Source organism: Puma concolor, chromosome C2, assembly GCF_028749965.1.
Source record: "Puma concolor isolate L17-30 chromosome C2, mPumCon1.1.hap2, whole genome shotgun sequence".
Lineage (NCBI taxonomy): Eukaryota > Metazoa > Chordata > Mammalia > Carnivora > Felidae > Puma > Puma concolor.
This window is the reverse complement of record NC_141675.1, coordinates 6,778,176-6,801,981: the sequence shown is the minus strand read 5'-3', so window position 1 is coordinate 6,801,981 and position 23,806 is coordinate 6,778,176. Positions and strand designations below refer to the sequence as shown.

Genomic DNA, 23,806 nt, shown 5'->3' with positions numbered 1-23,806 from the left:
CTCTGGGTGGTGGCAGTGGGGGTGATAGGAAAAGGGAGGATTTAAGAGCTAAGAGCTGTAGGATCCAGGACTTGGTGGTTTGCACGGTTCTGGCATAAGCGACTGAAGGGATACTCATAAAGGAACGTGTTAGAGGGGTTCACTGGGGAAAGATGAGAGGAAAGATCATCAGTTGAGTCTGGGATATAGTGGGTTTCAGATGCCCTTGGGATATCCAGGTGGGAATGTCCAGTAGGACGTCAGAATTATAATAAATGGGTCTAGAACTTAGAAGATGAGGGTGGCCTAGAGATACAGATTTTAAAGCTGTTTGAATGTAGATAGTAATTTTGGAATGGTGCGAATGGATTAGATGACACAGGGAATTGAGTAAGAGGAGAAGGTCTGGGGCAGAGCTCTAAAGACCCTGTAACGTTTGGTCATTGAGCAGAAGAGACAGAGCCAGCAGAGGAGGCTGAGAAGGAATGCCCGGAAGTAGGAAAAGACCCAGAAGAGCCCAACACAGACCCAAGGGTCTGAATTCCTTCAGGAAGAATACAAAGGTCAAAAGGGACAATGCCACAGAAAGACCAAGTAAGATCAAGCCCAGAAAGAATCCAGGGCTTTAGTCACATGGATATGTTTGGTGATCTGAGCAAAAGAGGATTGTCAGGGTAGGGGAGGAGGCTGAAGAACGGGGGTGCAGTGGTGGAGAAGGACATATTGTATACAGACACATTTTTCAAAAGTTTGCCTGTGAAGGGGAAGAGATAGAAAATGACACCAGCGTGTAGGTAGCTTTGAAGGAAGATTTTTTTTGCTTCTTGTGTGGCGTTTTTAAAAAGCATATTTGCAGCAACGTGGATGGAACTGGAAGGGACTATGCTGAGTGAAATAAGTCAGAGAAGGACAGATATCATATGTTTTCACTCATAAGTGGATCTTGAGGAACTTAACAGAAGACCAATGGGGGGGGGGGGAGAAGGGAAGGGGAAAAATAGTTACAAACAGAGAGGGAGGGAGGCAAACCATAAGAGACTCTTAAATACAGAGAACAAACTGAGGGTGGATGGGGGTGGGGGAGGGGGGAGAGTGGGTGATGGGCACTTGTTGGGATGAGTGCTGGCTGTTGTATGTAAGCCAATTTGGCAATAAGTTATATTTAAAAAGACAAAAAATAATAATAATAATAATAAAGTTCATCTTGACCTGAATGAATAAATGAATGAATGAATGAATGAATGGATGGATGGATAAATAAATAAATAAATAAATAAATAAATAAATAAATAAATGCAAGTAAGCATATTTACATGCTAATGGGGAGGATCCATAATAATAGGAAAGAATGAAGATAAAGGAAAGAGAACATTCCATCAATTCCTGACGTGGCAGGAGAGGATGCACGAGTGGAGACTCTTAACGGGAGGAGGGACATCTCTTTAACTGTAACAGAAGGAAAGGAAGAGGTTCTTTTAGGGCAAAGAGCTGTCTGTGATCATGTCCCAAGCTTGCAAGTGCATGATTCTCTGAGACTCTGTATCCCCCCAGATAATCAAGGTCAGCAATGTTCAGGCTATTTACAAGGCTGAGGGTTTTCCTGTGCCACCTCACAGACAGGGCTTCCTGCCATAATGGCGCATCCTCAGGATTCCTCCTGCAACACTGCTGCCCGCACTTCTTAGTGCCAAAATAGGTCCAGGGAAGCGCCTGCTTTTGTTTCAGCTAGAAATGATTGATTTTGCACCACCACCACCACCACCCCCCCCCCCCCCCCACCGCCCAGGGTATGCCAACTGCATTAGAAAACCATGCTGTGCCAGTTTACGTATCTGTCATTTAAAGTGCCCTTTCAGAGCACTCTCCTGTACCCTGACTGACCTGTGCAGTATTTGAAAGCCTTTGCACATAACTTATGATTTGAGTTTACAGATGTTTTTGACTTTCATCAAAAATAGAGTTTGCATGTCTATTTCTGAGTTTCCTTGATGCCTTTAGTGGTTTCTGGAAGTCGAAGGACGGCACATTCTTTTTTTTTTTTTAATCTGTGAAGATGTTTTTCAGTTTTTTAGATATAATTGACAAAATTGTAAGATATTTAAAGTGCATGTTGTGAAGATTTGATACATGTATACATTGTGAAAGGATTTCGCTAACTAGTTAATGACCACACCCCTCACAACTCACACATTCATCTTTTTTTGGAAGATTCCACATAGGTACATGATACTATATAGTATCAGTATTTATCTTTCTCTGTCTGACTTAATTTCACTTGGCATAATGCCCTCAAGATTGAGGGCAGACACCAAGATTTCCTTCTTTCTCATGACTGAATAATATTTTAATGCATGGATAGGGGTGTGGGGGTGTGGGTGTGTTTCACATCTTTATCCATTCATCTCCTGATGGACACTTAGATTGTTTCTGTATCTTGGCTATTGTGAATAGTGCAGCAATAAACATCAGGGTGCAGATGTCTCTTTGAGATAGTAATTTTATTTCCTTTGGATATATACCCAGATGTGGAATTGTTGGGTCACATGGTAGTTCTATTTTAAATGTTTTGAGGAATCTCCATACTGTTTCCCAGAGTGCCTGCACCAATTTACATCCCCACCAGCAGTGCACAGGATTCCCTTTTCTCCATATCCTTGCCAGCACATATTATCTCCTGTCTTTGATGATAGCCATTCTAACAGGTGTGAGAATACGTCACTGTATTTTTAATTGCATTTCCCTGATGATTCGTGATGTGAGCATCTTTTCATGTACCTGTAAGCCATTTCCACATCTTCTTTAGAAAAATGTCTCCTCAGTTCCTCTGCCCATTTTAAAATCAGGTTATTTGGTTTTTTGTTACCAATTTGTAGGCGTTATTTACACATTTTGGATATTAACTCCTTATCAGATATGTGATTTGCAAATATTCTCTCATTCAATAAGTTGCCCTTTCCTTTTGTTGGTGGTTTCCTTTGCTGTGCAGAAGCTTTTTAGGTTGATGTATTCCATGTGTTTATTTTTGCTTTTGTTGACTTTGCTTTTGGTATCAAATCCAAAAAATCATTGCTAAGAATTTGCATTTCTATTTCTCAGTCTCCTTGATGCTTTTGTTGATTTCTGGAAGTAGAAGGGGAGCATATTCCTTACTCCGTTGCTCTAAATAAAATCTCTTTATCAAATTTTTATTTAGAATGCTTTTGTTTGAGTAAGCAATATGTTATATAGGATTTAAAAGATACTAAAGGGCACATTAAAAAAAGGGGAATATTCTTCTGTCCACCCAACTCTCTTCTCCAGAAACAATGTCCAAACCAATTGTTTTGTGTTTCCTCCCCAAAATAATTTAGTATGTTCAATCAAAAATATATAGTCTTTTTTTTTCCTCCCTTGCAAATGGTAGCATATCACATATGCTATTCTGTGCCATAATTTTTTCAGTGAATATATTTTGAAAATCATCCTACATAGTACCCTTACACTTTCTGGTAACTGTTAGTATTACATTGCATAGATGGTACCGTAATTTGGTTAATCGTTCCCTTCTTGATGGGAAGTAAATTCTGCAGTCACTACATCACTTTCTACACGTACTATATAGGTTAAATGCCTTGAAGTGAAATCGCTTTGTCACAGGGGATAGGCATTTTCAGTTTTGACGGACAATGGATACTCTGCATAAATGTATCAACCCTCACCCACCCAAGCAATGGATGATAACTGCCTTTCAACCCACATCCTCCCAAACGCAATTATCAAACTGTCTTTATCTTTGCAAATCTGATCCATGAAATAATGTCTTAGTATAGCTTCGTCTTGCATTTCTCTCATTTTGAGTATTACTGGACATCTTTTTGAATATTTATAAACCATTTGAATTTTCTCTTTAGAAACTGCCTAATCATTTTTCTGCTAGGTTGATCTTTTCCTCATTGATTTTTAAGAGTTCTTACATATTAATGAAATGAGCATTTTGTCTGCGACATGAGCCACAATTATTTTTCTCAGTTATTTTTTTTACTTTATTTGACAAAATGTTTTGAAGATTTTAAAGGCTTACAAGATTATAAGTCATTACAACAGTGTGATATTGAAAATAAATAGTCTGATCTATGGAAGAGAAATGGACATGTGCATATGAAAATATATGGATATGTGGAAATAACTTATCAAAATGAAATTTCAAATCCGTTGGAAAATGAGATATTTTGCAATAAACAGTGTTGATATAAATAACAAGAGGTTGGGAAAAATAAACTGGCTCAGTATCTTACTCCTTATTCAAAATAAACTCCAAATGCACCAAAATTTTAAGGGAGAGGTGAAACTACAAAAGAACCAGAAAGAAATGTGAATAGGCATTTTTCACATCTTGCGATGAGAATGGCTTATGTGCAAGGCACGAGAGCAAGGAAACATAAAGAACAACGTGGATAAATGTGACTACATATAAATTTCTTATCCACCTATGTGAAAATAAAACAGCAAAATTTGGGAGGATACATTTATTTCTACGAATTCATTTCTTTTGAAAAAATGTATATAGCAAAAAAATTCAAGTACTCCAAATACACATACAATGAAAACTTCTTTCTCACTAAAGATCCTTCCTGCTCCCCAGTATTCCAGTATTTCGGTGCACTCCCCCAGTTTCTCTTATATCCTTCACACCATATTCTATGCATTTATACTCATGCACACATCACATATATGTAAGGTTTTTTTTACATCATCATAAATAAATATGCCTCATCATTTTTCATAATGGACTTTATCAATTGTTTCTGTTCTTACTATTATTATCATTATCGTTATTACTATTATAAATAATGGACATCATCTTTCCTTGCCATGTGGGCTGGTATATCTGTAGAGTGCATAACTTACAGGTACATTTATAGATAGATCTAAAGCTATGCAGTTGCCTTCTGTAGAGGTGGCCCCAGTTGCACATCTACATGGAGATTTAATGGAAGCAGCTAGAGACGAGCCTGGTGCTTAGGGGAAAAAAAATCAGTAACTCAACATATAATCTGGGGGGAGATAGCATGATGATGGTTTTTTAGGGCCATGGGGCTCAATGAGATTACCTAGAGAGGGAAAAAAAGAAATATCAAGGAGAGAATGCTTGAGATCTCCAACATTCAGAGGGAAGAAGAGGAAAGAGAGCACCTGAAATTGAGAAGAAGCAGTCACTGATATGGGAGAAAAACCAAGAGATAATGATGTCCTGGAAGCCAGACAAGGGATTTCAAGGACCGTGTTATAACTTCTGTCAGATGCTATGAGAGGCAGAGGAAGGGGATAATTGGGAAACGATCATTTAAATGGGGAAGGGGTAGAAGCCTGATTCCAGGGGTCAAGGAGGGAACAGGAAGTGGGAAAACAGAGAAAATTAAGTGTAGAAAACTCTTACAAGGAATTTTGCTGTTGAGGGGACAGTAAATGAAGGATAACATGTGGTCCAGGGAGATCTTTTGAAAAGTGGACCTACACTTAAAGCATGCTCACGTGCTGATGGGAACAGTCCAGAGAGGGGAGAGAGGGGATGACACAAGCCTTGATCAGGTGCGCAGGTAGGAGTAGAGTGAGCTCATGTGCTGGGGGCGGGACGGGGTGCAGAACATGGCGGGGGCGGGGGGACTTATAGATTCCTTGGAGGAAGAAGAGGAAGTTCTTTTGTGAGTGATTCTTTATTCTGAGGTAAGTCAAAGGGAGCTGGTCAGCAGAAAGTGAGGACTAGATGTGGGGGCGGTTGGAGGAGAGAGGGGAAAGTGAGAAATGCTGGTCTGGAAGACTGAAGGAGTGGACTGAAATGAGAAACATGGCAGAATTTCTGACAGTGGGACCAGTCAGCACGGCTGTGTAGTTTTTCTAGCCAGGTTCACCTGGTTGGGTGCAGGTGGAGAGAAGTCTGCCTGTTGAGGGGAAGCGAGGAGGGGAGAAGGGCAAAGGAACTGAGGGTGTCTGCAAAGGAGTATATAGAGGAGTGGACATGAAATCTAAGCCAGGTGAATTAAGAACCAGGAGCATGACATAGGTGATGGGCAGTTAAAAAGTCCATGCTTTGGGACACTGAATGGGGACAGATATTAGACTGCACTTGCTGGACTGAAGAAGCTCAGAAAGTAGGAAATGGTCATCAGCGCAAGGTGCTGGGTTGGAGGCTGCAAGTGGCAGTTATTGGTAATGACTAAATCTAGGGGATGGCCAGGGGATGGGAGTCTGAGGAGACACATGGCTGACAACTGTCATTGACCACTCCTGTGATACAGAATTCGAGGAGTCTGAACGGAGGTGCCCACCCTGCTTGACCAGCTTGGCTAAGAAGTATCTGATCTGGGAATGCTGCCCCACATGGGTGAAGCTCAAGACACTTCTCTTTGGGATAGTGACAGACCCCTTTGCGGAGCTCACCATCACCTTGTGCATCGTGGTGAACACAGTCTTCATGGCCATGGAGCATCACCGCATGAGCCCCGCCTTCGAAGCCATGCTCCAGATAGGCAACATTGTGAGTGACGGGCAGCCTTCGCCCAGCTGTCATGGCAGGGGACTTTGGGTGGGGTGGCCGCATACCCTCATTCATTGGAGTGTTGATCCAACTAACAGAGGGGCAGTGCTGGAGATGTGCTCACACTGAGGGCAGGAAATCAAGCCTGGAGGGCCAGGCTGAGCTGGTGGGAATTGCCCTGGGACAAACCAGCACAGGGAAATGGACCTAGAGAGTCCTGCCCAAGGGGCAGCTGGCTCCCTCTTTTCAGATCTTAGGTCAGGCTCTTGAATTCTCTGGATCTCGGCTGCCTCTACCTTGAAACTAGGATAAATGTCACTTGCCCATCTTAAGACAGTCTATGGACTTGCAAGGTTTCCTCCTAGTTTTATTGCTTTTATGACTGTAAATCACAGTGGAGGTAGTTTTTCAGTGATGTCATTTAAGGGCAGACAGTCGGAGAGGAGTTGGGAAGGCAGTGAAAGGGCGGGAACCTGGAAATGTGGTTGCTGTTGTAACAAAAGCACCAGGGAGTCAGAACTTTTCTTTCGTATCTGGCTTAGACAGGACACTACTTTAAATTGTCCTCTATTTTTTTTTAGTATTACTTGCTTGTAACAAGATAAAATGCATGCTAGACTTTGTTACATGATAAGCAGAAGCTGGGAAGGTCAGGGTCCTGCCTCCAAGTCCACTGTAGTGTCCACCCCACTAGAGATGGCCTTCTGGGTCTACCAGGACCGTCCAGCTCTTCTGACTCCTTGGAGGCTGCAGACAAGTGGAAGGAGGGGTCTCGGGGGCAATGGGACTACTCTTCCCTAGAAACCTGCCCTTCCCCCCGAATCCGGGGGAGCGATAAGGACTCCAGCAGGTTCTGGGACACTGTGGCTCCAGCATGCCTTACGTTTTGGCAACACTTGGGCTGAGAGCCCACATTCTATTCCAAGTTGATATGAAGAGGGGAAGTGGAAAGAGAAGGAAGGCCGTATTTCCAAGAAGTCAGCACAGACCACAGAGGGTCTTACAGAAGAGACCTCTGAGCCCCCACCCTCATTTTATAGCAAGAGAAGTTGAGACAAGAAAGAAAAAAGGCCTTTACTGCTGGGCCAGAGCAGAGTGCCATGTTTTAAAGAGAAAGCAAGACAGGCAGGCAGAGTTCGGTACCTTGTAAGAGTTATCTCTAAGACACAACAATGCTATGAGGCTCTCACCACCCTCACAGCCCCAAAGAGGGCACTGAGACTAAGAGAGGTTAAGTGTCCTGCCCCATATGGCACAGGCAGTAACAGTGGGGCCAATTAACCCAGGACCCAGGTCTCTGTAGGACACAGGACCTCAGCCTCACCCCTACCGCGCCTCACTTGCCTACACAGGGCACTCAGTGCATGCTCTTTGAATTTGTACAGTTGCAATCTGTGGCATTAGGCAGGTCACTTAAACTTCCAGCCTTTCCTTGTATGTAGAGGGGATGACAGCACCTGTTTCCCAGGCTGGTGAAAGGCTTTGCTGAGAGCAAATGAGAGAACCGCACCTGACCCATCTACCTTACTTTTCTCCCTTCCCTGTTGCTTGTCCTGTGACCGGAGCCTGGGCCTGACCTCTTTCAATGTCAGAATCCTCCCCTGTTTACGACAACTAAAGACACTCAGAGCTGAAATTAGAGATAACTTCTTCTTCTTCTTCTTCTTCTTCTTCTTCTTCTTCTTCTTCTTCTTCTTCTAATTTAATAGCTATTATTTATTAATGAGCTATATTGGCCAAGACCTTTGCTAAGAACTGTGTATGCATTATCTCATTTTATGCCCATTATACAGATGAGTAAATTGAGGTAGAGAGAGGACGCATTACTTGTGCAAGCTTTTATAAACTAGGACATGGCCGAATTGAACTTTTTTTTTTTAATGTTTATTTACTTTTGAGAGAGAGAGAGAGAGAGAGACAGACAGACAGAGTACAAGCTTGGGAGGGGCAGAGAGAGAGGGAGACACAAAATCTGAAGCAGGCTCCACATTTTGTCTGGGCTGACAGCTCAGAGCCTAAAGCGGGGCTCGAACCCATGAACCGTGAGATCATGACCTGAGCTGAAGTTGGATGCTTAACCGACTGAGCCACCCAGGCATCCTTGAGTTGAACTTTTTTTTCAACATTTATTTATTTTTGGGACAGAGAGAGACAGAGCATGAACGGGGGAGGGGCAGAGAGAGAGGGAGACACAGAATTGGAAACAGGCTCCAGGCTCTGAGCCATCAGCCCAGAGCCCGACGCGGGGCTCGAACTCACGGAGCGCGAGATCGTGACCTGGCTGAAGTCGGATGCTTAACCGACTGCGCCACCCAGGCGCCCCGAGTTGAACTTTTATCTAGGTCTATGTTGGCCCACAATCCAAGCTTTTGAACAACTGAACCAGATTGACTTCTCATTTAGATAATCATATAATAATTATTATCCCAACGATTATCCACCCCTACGACCATACGTATGGAAACACTGAAGCGTGGGTTCTAATGCACATCCTGAGCACTGGTCCAGAGGTTACTCTGTGCTACCACACTGAGTGTTCCCATCCCCAGTCCTTCAAGAACCCGCAGACTACAGAGAAACTGAATACAAACAAAGTAAAGGGATTTGCTATTTTATTTTTAAACTAGACATTTCCCTGTTGCCCTATTTGTCCTTACCCCCTGACCCCACAGACCCTGGTAAGATGGATCCTTGTTTCCAACCACAGGTCTTTACTGTGTTTTTTACTGCTGAAATGGTCTTCAAAATCATTGCCTTCGACCCCTACTATTACTTCCAGAAGAGATGGAACATCTTTGACTGCATCATCGTCACCGTGAGCCTGATAGAGCTGGGTGCAGCCAAGAAGGGAAGCCTGTCAGTGCTGCGGACCTTCCGCTTGGTAATGTTCTCTCTTAGCGCCTTGGGGAGACTCCCCCCACACTGAGGGAGCCACACCCCTGGGAACAGACCCTGTCCTCTGGGGACCCCACCAGCCAGAAAACTTTTCCGTTTCTGTGCCTGGGTAGGGGAGGCAGGACACGGCTCCAAGGGGCTGGAGACTTGGTCCTTCCTTCTTATTCAAAGTGGGGGTGTGCCTTCTCCTTTCCAGGCCTGGGCTCCCTCACCTGTGCCCTCCTGTTCTCTTATCAAATAGCAGTCGCAATGGTAATCGTAGCAGCTACTCTTTCTTGAGCATGGACAATGTGTCAGGCACAGTGCTAACCCCTTGACATAGCATGGCATGGCTCGTTAGCATGGGCTCACTACTGTCCTCAGCATTGTCTCAGTGCCTCCGGGGGCCCAGTGTCCAGGTCTGGAGAGAGAGGACAGAGCGAAGGAGACAGGGCCTAGCAATCTCACTTCTAGGCCAGAAAGTCTGCTTGGGGTCCCAGTGTGGGAGCCAGCACACCAGCACGGAGCTCCCAGACTTAGTGGGGTGGCAAACCCAAAGGCCTGCAGGAACCAAGCAGGCGACAACAGAAAGCCGGCCAAGGAAAAGATCCTGGCACTGGACATCTGTCTCAAGTAAACAGGTAGGCAGACCCCACACCAGAGCACGACTCCAGGGAGGGGCATTTACATGAGACTCAGGATGATGTAAGCAAAGGAGGCGGTCCTATCCATTATTGTCAGAGTTTGCGATTTTTCACGAGAAACCAGAAATCCAGATTTTAATACTGACTACTCATCCGATTTTTAAAAAAGCAGTCTAAAGGCCAAAGGAAGCATGTCCTGGGAAACACAAGCTTGTGTTGTGTCCCGCCAGTTTGGGACATCTGCTTGACGTGATGTCTCTTGTTGTACTAAAGGAGAGAAGAGCACAGTGGGCCTATGGGCTCTTTACCCATAACCTGAAAACTTGAGAAGGTAGGAATTAAAACACGTTTTTAGAAGGACAGATTTCTCTACGTATCTAGAAAATGATATCAAGGGTCAGGCACCTAAGTTAATGGCCAACGTGGGACACCCGTGTACAAACATTGAGGGAGCAAGATTCCATACTCGCTATGCCCTGAGAGGGCCTGAAGTTAGTTTCCTAATAGAATATGGACATTTTTGATAGCCTTGGGGAAACACAAGCTTGGTGCTTTAACGTCTACATGCTTCTTTTGCTCTGGTTCCACGAAGCCTGTATTCTCAGACAACTACAAATAGGCAGGTTTACTCTCAGCTGGGGTCTACAGAATTCGCCAGGCACCTGCCCCCCTGCCCCCACCTTCCTGCTCCTGACATGCTGTTCAACCCACCATTCCCTAACCACGGCCACCACCCCCATCCCTTTCTGGGGGTTCGTCCTCCGCCATCTCCCTATTCCTCATTACCCGGCTTAGATACCGTGGTCCTTTAGTATTAACACACCTTGGAAACAAACTCAACCACCTTTTGCCTCTGGCCCTTCACATTTTTGTTTTTGGCAAAATCCTACCAAATATTGAAGTTAAAGCCAAATACTCCCTCTGCCGTGCCTGCACCTGATCTAGAGACATTACCACAAGAAACTCACACAGCCCAGATCACCAGTTTCGTAGCTTTTATACAGGCTTTGTTTCTTAGAACAGTGGTCGATTTTTTCAGAAACATTGAGCGGACAGAACACACAGTTGCCATATACTGCCCCCGCCACCCCCCGCCCCGGCCAGCCACACACACACGTGCACACGGTTTCTCCTAGCATTATCGTCTTACGTTAGCGAAGCACATTGCTTACAAGTAACTCCTCAGTGGTCTCCCATTGCTCTGAGAATAAAACCCAGAGTCCTTGTGATGATCCCCAGAGTTTGGCATAATCGGGGCCTTGCCTACCTCTGCAAACAGTCTCGTCTTTGCTCCAGCCACAGAGACCTCTTCCTTCACCACATGTGACAGAGCTATTCCTGCTTCTGGACCTTTACGCATCCATTCCCCGGACCTGGAATGCCTTTCCCCAGTCTTTACTTAGATCATTCATTCTCGTTTTTCCTGGCTCAACCCACACGTCACCTCCTCAGAGAGGCCCTCCCCAGCCACATTATCTAAAGTTGGATTCTGCCATCAGATGAACCTGTTGTACCCAGTTTACCATCATCCTGATATCCCATGAGACAACACCCAGGGTTTCCTCGTCCACCATTCTAACCCAAGGCCCAGCACATAGTAGGGACTCAGTAAACACTTGTTGATTGAAGGATGGAAGGAAAGAAAGGAGGGGAAAAAAAGGAAAGAAGGAAGAAATGAAAATGCCGTGTGTCTTCTTTCTTGCTTTTTGCTCCCTCTCAAAGTAGCATTGCCTCCCTTCCCATCATTTAAATTCTTGCTCCGTTAATCCACTGGTCCATCTTTGTAGCAAAACCGCATGTCCTAATTACTGCAATTGCCTTGATCGTGTCTGTGTCTTTTAGGCAAGTCGCCCACCTTGTTTCATTTCTTTAAGAATATCTAGGTCCCTGTACCTCCATATTCATTTTAGAATCAATCTGCTAAGTTACATCCCCACGTGCACACAAAACTGTTGTTCTTTCCTACTGGGACTGTAAGAATTTATATATCAATTTGGGAAGGAATGCAACCTTTACCTTATGAAGTCTTCTGACCTATGAAAACAACACACTCTCCATTTTTTTAAGCTTTCAATAGTTGCATAATTTCTCCATAAAGTTTTATAATTTTTTCCATAAGGAATTTTCCCCATCTTCTGTTAGATTTATTCCTGATATACCCTAGTTCATTATGCTATTCTAAATTAAATCTCTTTTTAAATGTCCTTTTCTAGAGTTGTTGTTGTGGGTTTTTTTTTTCCTATTTAGCATTTTTACATCCAGACGATTCTTATTAATTCTGATTTATCTATATAACCCCTTAAATTTTTTAACACAATCATGTCATATGCAAATAAGGAGTTTTGTTTCTTTTTTTTGTGTGTGATCATTACACCATTTGATTTTTTTTACCACACTATTGTGCTGATCAAGACATCCAGTAAGCTGTTGAAAGGAAGTATTAATAGCAGACATCCTGGCTGGTTTCTTGATTTCAAAGAGAGTGCTTTCAATATTTCCCCAAGTCTAATATTTGTTTTTCGAGAGATAAGAAGAAAACTTTATCAGTTTAGGAAGTTTCCTTTGTCAAGAATACCCATCATGAAGGGATGTTTAATTTTATCAGACAATTGTTCTGCATGTATTAAGATAATCAAATGATTTTTGTCCTTAACGTGTTAAGGTGGTGAATTATATTAATTGATTTTCTACTGTTAAATCAACTTTGTCTTCCTGGGATAAACCCGATTTGATTGTGATACATTTTTTTTTATATATACACATTGGAAGATTCAGTTTGCTAATAATTTGCTTAAAATGTCTGCATCTGTATTGATGAGTAGTATTTGGTCTCTAATTTTCTTTCCTACACTCCCTTGCCGGGTTTTAGCATCTAGGTATCAAGGCTGGGCGAATTCCCATAAAAAGAGGTGAAAAATGGTCCTCTTCCTCCATACCCAATCTTTGGGTGAGATTGGAGTGATTTGTTCCTTCTAGGGTTGGTAGGATGCACCAATGAGGCCATCTGAGGTCAAGGTTTTTCATTACTGACCTAATTTTCTCATTCGCTGCGGGACTAGTCAGGTTTTCTGTTTCTCAGATTGGTTTTGGTAAGTTATATTTTTCTAAAAATTTCCCTTATCTAAATTTTCAAGTTTTTTTGGCATAAAGTCATGAAGCTATGCCATTATATTTTAAGGATCTATATCACCTGTACTTATGTTACCTTTTTCTTTCTTTAAAAATAGTAAAATGCCACCAAGTGTGCTTTCTCTCATCTTATTAGCCTTGCCAAAGGTCATCAATTCAGTCTTTTCAAAGAACCAACTTTTAGTTTGTTGATCTCCTCTCCTTCATTGATGTTTTCTATTTTAAGTAATCCTGCTTCTTATCTTAATTGCATCCTCTGTCCTACATATTTTATGCTTTTCTAACTTCTTAAGATGGAATTCCAACCTATTTTCCTTTCCAATATATTCATTGAAGACTTGACTTCCTTCTAAGAACTGCCTTCATATGTAGAACTTTCCTTATTGTTTGGTTCTAAATATTTTCTAATTTCAAATCTGACTTATTCTCTGACTCAAAGGTTAATTAGAAGCTCAGTTCTTAATTTCTGGTTATCTCTATGCCACCGAGTTCTAGCTTCATTTTATTATAGTCAGAGAACATACACTGCATGTTTAATGCTTTGAAATTTATTGTAATTTTCTTTTGGCCCAGCGTGTTGAAAATGTTCCTTATTCACCTGAAAAGGTGTCTTTTGCAGTTACAGGGTATAATACTCTGCGTATGTCCATGGGGTAGAGAAAGTTCATTGTGTGGTCCAAATATTCTAAATCCCTGCGTATTTTTATCTGCCTGTTCTAGCAATTACTGAGATGGTAGTGTGTAAAAATATCTCCCACTATGATTATGGCATGGTCTGTTTCTCCTTATGGTACTATCTTGAGGCTGTGTTATTAAATGCATACATATTTTAAGTTGTTATATCTTCCCTGTAAAGTGAAACTTTTATCAGTAAGAATTGACCTTCTTTCTCCCTCAAAATGCTTTTTGCCTTAAAAGTCCCTTCTGACTCATGTTAATTAAATAACCCTGTTTTCTTTTGGTTTAGAATTTGAAAGATGTATCTATACCCGCCCTCTACTTACAACTTTTGTATATCTTCAGGGTTTTTATATGTGTCTTATAAATAGCATACAGTCAGATTTTGGATTCTTATTTAGTTCTGACAATCCAATCTTTATCTTTTAACCAAAACATTTAGCCCACTTACTTTATTGTGAATACTGATATGTTTGGATTTGTGTCTATCTTTATATTTTGGGTTTTCTACTTGCTTCATCTGTCCTAGTATTTTTGTTCTCTCTCTCTCTATCTCTCTCTCTCTCTCTCTCTCTCTCTCAATTCTTGATTTATTTTGAACTGTTTTTTTCCTGTTCCATTTTCTTCCTTTATTGGTTTGAAAACTACTCTGTTTTTATTCTTTGAGTGGTTACCTTAGAAATTACTCAATTAAAGTCAAAAGTGAGCGAAACCTTTACTTTCCAAGACCACTTTTCACTCCAGTTACCCCTTCCCAACTTACCACTGTGTTAATATTAAGCATTTTCATTTCATCTGGTGTTTAAAAAGCCATATGACTTAATTAGTAATAAGGAATTCCCAACTTACTATTGTGCTAAGTATTTTATTTTTACCTTGTTTAAAACAAGCTATGTGATGTAATCAACGATAAAAACCAATGACTGTGCAAACAATCCCCAAAACTCTATAGCTTAACCCAGTAAAGGTTTATTCCTCACTCACATCATCGTGTGATGCAAGCCAGTCGGCTCTAAGTAGAACTCCTTTAAGAAATGATGTTCCTGGGGCTCCTGGGTGCCTCAGTCCATTAAGCATCTGACTCTTGCTTTTGGTTCAGGTCATGATCTCATGGTTCCTGAGTTCAAGTTCAAGCTCTGACAGTGCAGAACCTGCTTGGGATTCTCTGTCTCCCTCTCTCTCTCTGACCCTCCCCTGCTCACTTGCATGGTCTCTCTCTCTCTCTCTCTCAAAAAATAAGTAAACTAAAATAAAAAAATTTAAGAAGTGATGTTGCCACATTCGAGGAAAGTCCTACAATCTTCAAAGCTTGCCTCCTGCTTGTGGAAAGATGGCCTTGTTTTCAGGTTTACATAGTCAAGGGCTTTTTCAGTCAGGGCTCATGGTTTCTTTTGCAACGCAAATCCTTCAAGATGGCTTCAGATCTCTCTGTGGCCTGCACTCCCACAGTGCTGTCTTTGACAAAGTTCGCGATTGCCCTTTATGTTTTTGCTTTCTCATCCCCATGTCTCAGCTTGTGGCTCTCAAATGGTGGCTACAACATCAATATAATCTTTGCTAAGATTTGCTTTATTTCATTGAAAAATTTAGTTGGTCCTCAATACTTAAAGGCTTGATCCTATTGCTTAACTGATTGGGATCTAAAGCAGTATACTTTCCTAAAGTTTCCAGGCTCTAAACATCTGGATTCTATTTCCATTTATTTCTTATTAATCAGCCAATATTCTCCAAGTTCATCCCTTTCTTGTAACCTCTTGACAAATGTAACCAATTGCAACTGACCCACAAGACTAAGGCTCTGTTTTATAAAACCTTCCCTTGGGGCTACTGGTCCCTGAGGCTCATGACCTGCCCCAGAATTATTGCAGGCAACAGTTCTGCCATTGCAACATGGATCAGTGCTTTCTAAGCCTCCAGTTTCCTTTTTGTCCGTGACAAGACCACTAAGCTAGTGCCACACATTTGATGTCTTGAAATGGCAACAGCTCTTTTCAATGTACCAATTTCTACATTGCTTAAGGTAAGTACAATGAGGGGGCACCCGGGTGGCTCGGTCGGTTAAGTGTCCGACTTTGGCTCAAGTCATGATCTCGCGGTTCGGTTCGTGAGTTTGGGCCCCGCATTGGGATGTGTGCTGACAGCTCAAAGCCGGCAGCCTGCTTCAGATTCTGTGTCTCCTTCCATCTCTGCCCCTTCCCCACTCGCACTCTTTGTTTCTCTCAAAAAATAAATACACATTTAAAAAAATGTTCTAAAAGATACGTTCAACTAGTTACGGTGACAATCTCTACATCTGTGAGTTAACATGATAGAGGTTTCTGTTTCACAACATATTTAGTGCTAGTTGAGAAGCTCTCCTGGAGCGGCTGCTCCAAGGAGTGACTCGGGGATCCAGGATGGTGTGACGTCACCATCTTCGACAGGTGGCCTCTACGGTGGCCATGAGAGGGGATGCAAAAGTGCATAGTGTTTCCTGGTATGCCTGAAAGTCATGTATACTACTTCTGTCTCCATCTGCATTGCCTCAGCCAGCATCCAATCATGACCTCAACTATTTGCAAGTAAAACTGGGAAACAGTCCTCCTTTGTGTCTGAGATGAGCAGAAGCGAAGTGTAACCATACAGCCAGTCTCTGCCATGCCCTGTGAGACATTATTGCCGTATCCGGATTCACACTCATGCTGGCTCTTTTTACATTCGTGCAAATAATACTTTCCTTCTGGGATCACTTTCCTTCTGCCTGAAGCAGATTTTTTTAGAACCTCTCAATTTTGTTTATCTGAAAACTACCAATCAGTTTGTCCTTATCTTTAGGAAAAATTTCTAATAGATGTAAAGTTCTAGTTGATGGCTACTTTCACTTCATTGAAGATGTTATTCCACAGTGTTCTGGCCTCTATGGTTGCTGATGAGCAATCAGCTTTCAATTTAACTGTTGTTCCCTTCTGTCTGGATGCTTTTAAAACCTTCTCTTTGTCTTTGCTGTTCTGTAATCTCATTAGGATGTCTAGGTATGGGTTTATCTTTTCATTTATAATGCTTAGGATTCTTTGACTTCTTGAATCTATAGATTTGTGCTTTTCTTCAGTTTTGCAAAGTTCAAAGACATTATATGGGCAAGTCTAGCCTTCACTCCATTCATTTTCTTCTCTTGGACTTTGACTAGATGGTATATTAAACTCTCCCACTCTATTCTCAGTGTTCTTACACCTCTTTGGTATTTTCCATCTATGTCTTTCTGGGCTCCCTTCTGAATATAGGTGTGAAACATTAATTCTTTCCTAACTAGATCACATCTGATGTGAAACTCGTCCATACAGTTTTTTAAGGTTGTGTTATATTCTTCATTTCTAGAAGTTCCACTTAGTTATTTTTCAAAACTTATTATTATTTATAGTTTCTTGTTCTCTGCACATATCTTCCAGTTTGTGTTTTATTTCTTTAAGCATATTATAACCAATTATACTGTCATCTCTGGCTAATAATTTTATTACCTAAAGAAATTGAATGACAGTTTCCACATGCACATCCCAAATCTCATTTATTCATGACGCCTCATTATTTAGGTATTTGTTTTACTGCAACTCTTAGACACTTTTGATGGGGTGCTTTAAGACCTGGGATGCAGGCTGGTTTCTTCAAAGAGTATTTGCATTTATTTCTGTAAGACACTTTGTAGGACTGCTCTAAATTAAATTCTCAGCTGGAAATAACTAAGTAGTGTGAATTCTAGCTAAAATTCTGTGTGAGCCCCACTTCGGGGGTCCAAATTCTCAGCATCAGTTTCCCCTCCTCTGCCTGGTATCTGACACCAGACATTTAATTTTCATGGCATTTTCCTGCATTTATTTCTGGTTTGTCCTTACGTGAAAGTTATGGCTCTTTAGGATCTAGTCTTAAAAGGGGGAGAGATTCCTCTTAGATCTTCTACCTTAGACAGCCCTGAGATATGTTTCCTGCTCTCCATACCTCATGAGACCATTAAAATCTATGCCAGATTCTTTCAGTTTTGCAAAGGTCTTCTGGTGGAAAAGCTAGCTTCAACAATCTGCTTATGTATCCGAATTCCCATATTTATTTAGTTTTTGGCTGAAGAACCTACCTACTTTATTGATAGATCATCAGTGCACCTTAGATTTTATTATCCAGCATTTTTAGTAACTTTTTAATGGAAAGGTGAACCCAAGGGGGACCCAGTATAGTCTACCATATTACCCTGTCTGCTGATATTTGCCACAAGGCCTATTTCATCACCAGGGGTTAACCTCCCTTGTAGAAGACAGACTTTCCTTTAGACTTACTTTTCATTCTGTTCTACAAGTAAAGCATCCTCATTAAAGTAAGTTGGAAATATATAGACAAGTTTAACCCTAAGATTCAAAATACTGGGATATATTTCCATACAAATATGCCCATGTTACCAACTTGGTTTGTTTCCTTCCAGTTTTTCCCTCCAATTAGAAGTTTTTATATTAATTATGAGATTAACTAGAGAAATGGCTAATTAAATGTGAAGTAATATTTAGCAGCACTTCAAAGAAACAGTTTATAAATATTATGTGGTATTATAAAGAAATTATTTTTGATATATTGCTAATCTGGCCAAAGTGTGCCGAAAGCAACTGCATGGGGGTGGAGGTGAGGGTCATGGGAATCATGGATGCAAGTTGGGCTGCTCTCCTGGACCACTTGCTCTAGGAACCAGCAAGAGCCAGCCAACACTTTCTGGGGCTCTATAGCAGGCACTCTATAAATGTGTTTTGACTGATAGCTAATGCTAGGGGCCCCCAAGCCCAAATATCTCTGGAAGAGCAAGTAAAAATATCGTGTTTTCTTGCCCTCTATAAAGACTACAAAAGAATTCATAGAGGACCACTCGATTTGTGCCCTGTAATGACAATTACACACAATTTGCTTACAGTTTAATATAAGCTTAATGGTGGACAAAAACTGCTACATAACTGGACTCTAATATTAATTTCTAAACTCTCCACCCCCACGCCAACTAACTAAGGAACCAGTGGAAACTTAGTCAGATTCAATTAATGCAAGAGTCAACACCTGGTCCTTTTGCTTATGTGCCAGTGAGCACACCCATATGTCCCTCGCTGTCCCCATTCATGCCCCATAAGGCTCTGTGGTATGGTGAGTGGTGTTAGGGCCCCACTGCAGTCTTTGCCTTATCCTTTACACTTATCCAGAGTTTACTGTGAGAGTGGAAACCTGTAGCAATCGTGTTGCCAGGGATACTTGGCGTTCTCCCAATACCCTCTGCAAAAGGGCTCCATCTAGTTTCCAATGCTCCGTGTTTATTTGCACTTACTTCCTGCCTCTATGTTTAGTCAACAGAACTGGTGTTTTAAGCTCTGCTTCCAGTATGAGGAGAATAACTACCAGGTTAGGCCTAAGGTGAACATAGGCCATCACAACACCCCCCCACCCCCTGCCCCTCATCACTTAGGGAAGTGGGTATGGAACTCCCTGTATAAGAAGATTAAACCTTCCTTGGGGCTTACTGCTGTGTGGCTGATAAAATTATTGCACTGTTCTGTTCAGCATTGCATTTTAACCCCTAAGTCAGAGCCAGGCTGGTAATAGATGCTTCATAAGTACCCATGACAGCTAAACCCAGATATTTCTTTCCAACATGATTAGAGAACCACACAAATGTATTTTTTAAATGTTTAGACATCTTTTTTTTAATGTTTATTTATTTTTGAGAGAGAGAACAGGGGAGGAGCAGAGAAAGAAAGGAACCAAGGATCTGAAGCAGGGTCCACACTGACAGCAGAGAGCCCAATGCAGGGCTCAAATTCACAAACCATGAGATCATGAGATCATGAGATCATGAGATCATGAGATCATGACCTGAGCTGAAGTCCAACACTAAACTGACTAAGCCACCCAGGCGCCCCTAAACGTTTAGATATCTTTATGCATAGTGTTAATGCTCTCTTCTAGGACTTAGCATGTCCGGGCTTACAATGAAGGCTTTTTGCATCTTTGCTTAGTCTTTGTAACTAAGCCATTAGTTTCATGAGGGAAGGAGCCCACATATCTCTGTCCATACACCCAGAGGTTCACACAGTGCCATGCACATGTGTGGCTGGCATTCAACGACCTGAGAGGTTTGGTTGGTCAACTAAATAAATATTTGAATGCTGGGTCTGTGAAATCATATATTTGAGTTGCAGACTAGTGGGGGCAACTGTCTGTGGCCAGTTGTCCATGGCCCCAAGATGAGAAAGGACCTAAGATACAGTTCACCAATACCTCTCGGATGCAGTGGGTCCTGACCTACCTGCGGAAGGCTAACATTTCTTCAGGTCAAAAGTGGGCCATCCTCACTTATTTGTGAGCTCCATCATACCCCACCGCACCCCCCAAAGAATAGGCCAACATCCAGGAAGCCCATGGCTACAGAATAGAGTATGTATGGCAAGACCACCACCCCAAGTATAAAACTTGGCTGAAGCATGTTGACTATATATATAAAGATCGTAGAAGGGTATTCATATTTTTGAGTGATGACAGAAAGAAAAGTCTCTAAAAGCAGCATCCTGGAAACATCCCATATCAATGAAATAAGCTGCCTTGTGGTTTTCCCATATCAAGACTTGAGATGACAGGTGATGAGAACAGCAGCCCGGACCCGACACAGTCTCTGTCTCTCTGCAGCTGCGGGTCTTCAAGCTTGCCAAGTCCTGGCCAACCTTAAACACGCTCATCAAGATCATTGGGAACTCAGTGGGGGCGCTGGGGAACCTCACCATCATCCTGGCCATCATTGTCTTTGTCTTCGCTCTGGTTGGCAAGCAGCTCCTCGGGGATAACTACCGTGACAACCGGCACAATATCTCTGCGCCCAACGAAGAATGGCCACGCTGGCACATGCACGACTTCTTCCACTCCTTCCTCATCGTCTTCCGGATCCTGTGTGGAGAGTGGATTGAGAATATGTGGGCCTGCATGGAAGTTGGCCAGAAATCCATATGCCTCATCCTTTTCTTAACAGTGATGGTGCTCGGGAACCTGGTGGTGAGTGCTGAGCCCCTCTGGGGGCGCTGTTTCAGGGGCGATGGAGGAGACTTCCGGGTTATCCTAAAAAGCTTTGACATGGCACGTTTTATTCCGCCATCACACCTCCCTGACCATAAAGCCTTCAAACTTTGCAAAGTCACGTGGGGCACGTTTCAGAACTGTCCCTTGGCCGGCTGCCTGACTTGTTTGAGTGAGCACATAGGATAGGGATGGAAGAACCTGTTTAGAACTCCCCAGCTCCACCACTAGTAAGGCTGGACGACCCAGCACAAGCTTGAGACAGTCTCCTCAAGCTTCAATTTCCTTAAAATCAAGAAAATAGTGCTTACTCATAGGCTTACCAGGGGAATTAAATTACAGGAGATGACATATGAAAATTGCCTAGTGCAGTGTCTGGGCCACAACAGGAACTCAGCCAATGTTAGCTGTTAGTTATTGAAGAAAAATTTCCTTCTCCACTCTAGGGTGTCTCAGAAGATAATTTTCTCCAAGGGAGGAAGAGCTGACTGATTTCTCTAAGCTACACAGGTCCCAGCTAGGAGCAGGGGGGCCGGCGTGGTGAGGCAAGATGAAAGAGAGAAGCCGGGTCCCGGACAACATCCAATGCCACAGTGTCAATAACAAAATCCACTCCCACATTTGGGGGGGCCCCCCTGGCGGCTTTCCTGCCAGTTGGCCCCAGCACCCCTTCTCTGTCCCAGCCTGGCTCCTCGCTCCCAGCCTTCCCCCACCCACTGTGGTCCTGGGCACTCTTGCTGCCCAGTGCTGGCTGTAGGGGAGCATGTGGACTCCCAGAAGCCTTTCTTACAGCCCCGGAAGTCAACCAATTTGGATGCTTTTCCCGTAAGAGTTTTACAGACACAAGAAAGCTAAACCAAGAGAGACAAAACAACAAATCCAGGCTCTTCAAAGTCTTTCCCACTCGGGTTGTGGAGGCAGAGATGCCTCTCCCCTCCATTCCCAAGTTGGAGGCTGGCTGAAGATCCTTTCTTCCAGGCTGAGCTCACCATCCCTGCAGAGCCACAGGGGCCCCTAACCTTCAGGCAGGAAGTTTGCCTCCCTGAGCACTTTGACAGCCCTCAGATCATTTCCTCTTCACATCCACTCCCTGCTTACACTCACACTTACAGGTGAAGAACATGAAGTTGGAAGCAGTGAGGAGATGACCCAGGATCCCCGAGTGAGGATCCCAAAACCCAGTGGTCCCAGGGCAGACCCACACATGCTCCTCTCCGTTGTCCCTGAATGTCCCTTGGGTCAGTAGGGGTGATCCTCCTCTGTGGTGGAGAATGTGCTTCTAAGCCTTGTCCACATGAGGCAAGTCACTTGGGACACCCCAAAGGCTCCCATTGGTGGCTCTCAAAATGTCCATTCCCCTAAGAGGGGAAGCATGAGGTAGGGAGAGGCCCAGTGGTGGCCATTCTGCCATCCGGCTGCCGAGCTGGTGGGCCATGTAGGTGCTCAGTTCTTTGGTTGAACCATCTCTGCTTCCACTCCTTCCCTCCAGGTGCTCAATCTGTTCATTGCCCTGCTGTTGAACTCCTTCAGCGCTGACAACCTCACAGCTCCAGATGAAGACGGGGAAGTGAACAACCTGCAGATGGCCCTGGCACGGATCCAGGCATTTGGCCATCGTACCCGGAAAGCCCTCTGCAGCTTCTTCAGCAGGCCCCGCCTGCTACCCTGGCCCAAGGCAGAGCCCCAGCTGGCGGTGAAACTCCCACTGTCTAGTGCCAAAGCTGAGAACCACATTGCTCCCGATGTAGCCACGGGGAGCCCCGAAGGACTCCCAGAGCCCCGAGGCCCCAGGGTCAACCACAGCGACTTCATCACCAATCCCAGCATATGGGTCTCTGTGCCCATTGCTGAGGGTGAATCTGACCTTGATGACTTGGAGGAAGATGGTGAGGAGGATGGTGAAGAGGATGGTGAGGAGGATGGTGCTCAGGGCTCCCAGCAGGAAGTGACCCCTCAAGAGCAGGTGAGAGTTCTCCCATAGGAAAGCCACAGGAAGTAGAGAGGGGCCTCAGGGATGGAGGGACAGGGGCAGGAGGGAAATTATAACATGGAGGGTTTCCAACATCGCGAATGGCACAGCCTTGATAAGCGCCGGGCAAGCCAAGCATAGAAGCACTTGACGTCAGGAAGCAAAAGCCATGCCAAGCTTTCTGGGGAAGGTGGTATTTGAGCAGGGCCTGGAAAAAAGGATCGGAGTTCCCCAGGCAAGCATCGGGCAGCACTTTAGTCCCAGGCCACTTCGTGGTGCTTGGGATTGTCTTTCACACGATTGCCCCATTCGCTTTGCCCAATCCAGGCTCTGTGCCTAAGGCACTAATGAGACTCCTCTAAGAACAGATGTTGATCAAGAGCAATACTCCTCTGATCTTCGGTGGAAGCCTAGGGATCATTGTGTGACTCACGTATCCAGCTTTTCCCAACAAAAGATGTCACGGGGAAATGACACTTGTTCCTTTTGGCACCAAAGAATTTAAAGCACATTTAAGCCTTTTGGCAATATATGTATTTTTAAATACTTTGCGCAATTCCCTACTACCTTTAGCTGACATATCAACTCTGTTAGCCTCTTAGTGAGTCAGGGCATGCACTTCTGACAATGTGGGAAGCCAGGGATCCATATGGGGTCTGGGGACATGCAGGGCTGCCGGCCAGGCCACTGAGTGGCCTCAGACAGCTGTGCTTTGAGTCCATAGCTCTTCCATTGCCTTCTTCCCCTGCAGCTGTCACTTCTCTTGTGTTCCAGCAGCTGCTATTATCAGCTGCCATATTTTACATGCCTTTGTGTGGGTGACAGCCGAGGGCAGGGTGTCACCATCCCCAGAATAAAGGCCATGATCTCTGATGGTTGTCTCCACTCAGAGGCATTTTCGGTTACTTTGGGTCCTTGGGAGACTTCAGATGGCCACGTTCACTACCGATCTGACCTCTG

General features: G+C 43.5%; 1 protein-coding gene across 1 annotated transcript in view; it reads left to right on the top strand.

Moving 5' to 3' along the window:
• Positions 1-23,806, top strand: part of SCN10A (sodium voltage-gated channel alpha subunit 10) — a 95,271-nt gene that overhangs the window by 44,265 nt on the left and 27,200 nt on the right. The window contains exons 13-16 of the mRNA XM_086720477.1: positions 6,255-6,493; positions 9,201-9,374; positions 20,497-20,856; positions 22,367-22,840. Coding sequence (XP_086576603.1) covers positions 6,255-6,493; positions 9,201-9,374; positions 20,497-20,856; positions 22,367-22,840 — 1,247 coding nt within the window. The remainder of the gene's footprint in view (positions 1-6,254; positions 6,494-9,200; positions 9,375-20,496; positions 20,857-22,366; positions 22,841-23,806) is intronic.